Source organism: Aegilops tauschii, chromosome 3 (genome assembly GCF_002575655.3).
Source record: "Aegilops tauschii subsp. strangulata cultivar AL8/78 chromosome 3, Aet v6.0, whole genome shotgun sequence".
Lineage (NCBI taxonomy): Eukaryota > Viridiplantae > Streptophyta > Magnoliopsida > Poales > Poaceae > Aegilops > Aegilops tauschii.
In genome coordinates, this window is record NC_053037.3 from 560,086,082 (window position 1) to 560,089,860 (window position 3,779).

The window sequence follows — 3,779 nt, forward strand, 5'->3', positions numbered from 1 at the left end:
AAGACATTGAATCCATGGTTCAACGTGGTATGCAGAGAAACAATTAACCAAGATTGCGTTGATGCATATGATAGACACAAAAAAGAAATTCAAGCACTTTTTAGCAATCTAAGTTCTCGAGTATCATTAACGGGTGACATGTGGACGTCCAATCAGAAGCTGGGTTATTTATGCATAACTACCCACTTTATTGATGGCTCATGGACTCTACAAAACAGAATAATCACATTTTGCCTCTTAAAAACTCCACACAACGCTCATAACATGTTTGACATGGTGCAAAAGAGCTTGAGAGATTGGAAAATTGAAGGCAACATCTTTAGCTTTACCCTGGACAATGCACCAGTTAATACCTCGATGGTTGGCCACTTGAGAAAAAATTTGGTAGATAGGTATCTTGTGCATCATAGTGGAAAATTATTGCATGTTAGATGTGCTGCACATGTACTGAATCTAGTGGTGCAAGATGGGCTCGACGCAATGGCGTCAGTTATTGATAGAATCAGAGAATCAATGCAGTATGTCAAGAGTTCTCAAGGCAGAATGGAGAAATTCAATGCGATGATTGCGCGGGTGGGACTTGCTTGTAAAAACCATCCTTCCCTGGATGTGCCTACCCGATGGAATTCAACGTACCTAATGCTTGAATCATCATTGCCGTTCAGAGCAGCGTTCGAAGCCTTGAAAGAAACTGACAAAGATTATAAATCTGCTCCTTCAGCTAGTGAATGGGAGATGGCCGAAGCTATTTGCCATCTTTTGGGCGCCTTTTACACAGCCACAAAGAAAATCTCGGGTAGGACATATCCCACCTCTCACATGTACTTCTATGAGGTCTGGAATGTGAAGCAGATAAAGGAGAAAGAAGTCATAAGTGAAAATCCTACCATTGTTGCCATGGTGAAAGAGATGGAGGAGAAATGGATGAAATATTTTGAGGAGTCGTTCTTAACAAGTTGTCTGCCGGTGATATTTGATCCGGGGTACAAATATGAATATGTTCACTTCTGATTGACCGCAGCTTTTGGTGGTGGCGCCGAGAAATATCTTACCAAGGTGAATAGTGCGATGAAGATCCTATTTGCTGAATATTCATCTAAATATGAAAACACTTCTGATGAAGGTGATGAGGTTGCAGAGGAGGATGGTGAGGGCACTCTCGATGACTGGGATAAGCATTTGAGATTGAAAAGATCCCACAACTCAAATGAGCTACAACGACATCTTGAAGAAGACCTGTTCCACACCGACAGAAATTGGATATCTTAAAGTGGTGGGAGATTCACTCCCCAAAGTATCCAGTGTTTGCGGCTATAGCACGGGACATATTGGCAGTGCCTGCGTCTACAGTGCCTGCAGAGGCTGCATTCAGCAATGCTGGAAGGATCATCACTACTCAAAGAAGTAGTTTGACCCCGAGTACTGTTGAGACGCTGATGTGCCTCGAGGATTGGTTTCGAGCAGCTGGTAATATGTTTTTAATTACTTTTCCATACTTTCTTTAATACCTTCAATGTTGAATGTTTCATTTTGAATGCCTTCAATATTGCAGATCGCCAAAAGGCGGAATCAACAGTTGGAGACCGTGTGGATGATCAAAATGATGCTGGAAAAACCTAGGTAATTCTGATACTAGCACGCTGCACTTTAGTACAATCATCCTTTGTTGTCCTGGGGGTAATTTTTTAACTCATTAGGACAAGGATGATTACTGATCTTTAATCGTATTGACGTGAAGTATTAGTTGAGGTTGCAATACATTTGTGCTTTGGACTAGAAGCACAAAGAAACCATTTATTCATGTCTCTTGTACCTTATAATTCTCTTGAACCTATGAGGTTGCTGGACTGTAAATGCTTTTCTTTCTTATGGCACTATAACTATCTCATTTATTTTGTTCATCTATACGCCCAGTTGGTCTTTTGCATGTGCTGAATAGTGCTGCCAAAATTGATACATGAAACAGTCTGATGGAACCTTGGTACTGTTGTTTACCTTGTTATAGTAGAACTAGTGCTTTTGTTTTTCGTTTCCCCAAGTTGTAGTTGATCTCTAGTACATATTTCTTTTATCTCTCTGATATGAATCTGTAGTTCAGATTCATTTTGTTATTTTGGCATATACAAAATAAAAGAGGACTGATATTCTAAAGGTTTCACATGTTATGCAAGGCTTTAATATTTTAATCGCCAAACTATATTAAGCAAAATGCATTGCTAACTACAATAACTTGATTAGAAGGTTGCCTTTCATTCATTTGCACAATATGTTATGTTGTTTAGGCTGACCATGTTCATCCCCACAGGTTCTTTGATGTGTTGTCGTGCTGTTGCATGCTTTCTACCATGATGTGAAGAAAGATCATGTCACCAATGTTCGGAGCATACAGTCATATAGCCCTATCAAGTTTGCCATTTGTGATGTACTATGTGTTCACAGATTTTACCATTATCAGATGTAATGTGTGTTCAAAAAATTACTTTCATTTTTTATGTTAGATGTCAGGTTTACCATTGTTAGCATATGGTGTACAATCTGGATGGCTGCAGCCAGAACCAAAGTTGTATTCTTAGAATTTTCATTAGTACTGTAGACTAAATAACTAGCAATCATATTTGCCTGTAGCCTGTAGCTGTATTCTAAGTATTCCACTTATGCCCACTTAATCCATGAAACATTTAGTGGGCTGTCCACTTCTTCCCAGCAAGCAGCGGTGGGATTAAGTGGGATTGTGGTGGGACTCCCAACTACAGTCCCACCTGCAGCGTTAGTCTAGTTCCTTATTCTCTCTTCTCTGCCAGAAACAAAATAAAATTTATTCCAGCATCTAGGAGTATCTATCATTTTTTTGCTGTGTTGAAGTGTTGTGATTTCCACACTGTATATTTGAACATTCTGTTTTAACCAGACATGATGGGATGTTTCAGGATGATGTGAAGCTCATGGTTGACATGAACCTAGAGGCTTACAGATTCTCCATCTCCTGGTCAACGCTTATCCCAGGTAAAAGTACTTCTCATAATATCTCCAGTGGACTATTACTAGAAAACCACAAAATTTAAACTGATTGTTGGTTTCTAACAAGATTTGCAGATGGCAGGGGAGCTGTCAATCCAAAAGGGCTCAAGTACTACAACAACCTAATAGATGCGCTAGTGCAACATGGTACATTTATTTTCCGTAGTATATAAATGGAGTGTACTGGCAAAACAAATATATATGTCAGTATCCTAGTAAATGATCAACACTAATAGAAAATATGCAAAAACTATTTCCCCTTGTCTCCATTATCTACACTTATGTGTCCGCCGCGTTTCCCCAGAGATTCAAGCCCATATTATGATTTACCAGCTTGATTACCCTCAAATGCTGGAAGATGAGTATGGAGGATGGCTAAGCCCTAGAATGGTGTAAGATCGCACAATATCTCCCTTGTAGTGATGAAATTGCTCAAAATCTTAAAATTTTAAGAGGGTTCCTACCTTCCTTGTAGTATTTCCTCACAGGTAGTATTGCAAAATGCAGGGACGATTTCATAGCATTCACAGATATTTGCTTCAAAGAGTTTGGAGACAGGATCTCGTACTGGACTACGATAGATGAACCTAACATAGGTGCAACCGGATCTTACGATGGCGGATTGATTGCACCCGGACATTGCTCCGACCCTTTTGGAGTTACAAAATGTACGGTGGGTGACTCTACAGTGGAACCATATATAGCAGCTCATAACATGTTATTGGCTCATGCATCAACCAGTAGGCTTTACAGAGAAAAAT

The 3,779-nt window shown here is 39.7% G+C and overlaps 1 protein-coding gene across 1 annotated transcript; it reads left to right on the forward strand.

Moving 5' to 3' along the window:
* Positions 1-480: 480 nt before the first annotated feature.
* LOC123497669 (zinc finger BED domain-containing protein RICESLEEPER 2-like) lies at positions 481-1,620 on the forward strand. Its single transcript, XM_045234328.1, has 4 exons — positions 481-958; positions 1,022-1,147; positions 1,351-1,467; positions 1,553-1,620. Exons 1-4 carry the CDS (start codon positions 481-483, stop codon positions 1,618-1,620), a joined length of 789 nt encoding a protein of 262 aa, XP_045090263.1.
* Positions 1,621-3,779: the final 2,159 nt, after the last annotated feature.

Bases quoted from the DNA above. Each gene is read 5' to 3' on its own strand.
- LOC123497669 (XM_045234328.1), top strand. From the start codon at position 481: ATGGCGTCAGTTATTGATAGAATCAGAGAATCAATGCAGTATGTCAAG. The intron at 959-1,021 runs GTCTGCCGGTGA...GATTGACCGCAG, and splicing joins GGAGTCGTTCTTAACAAGTT to CTTTTGGTGGTGGCGCCGAG. The intron at 1,148-1,350 runs GTGAGGGCACTC...CTGCGTCTACAG, and splicing joins TGAGGTTGCAGAGGAGGATG to TGCCTGCAGAGGCTGCATTC.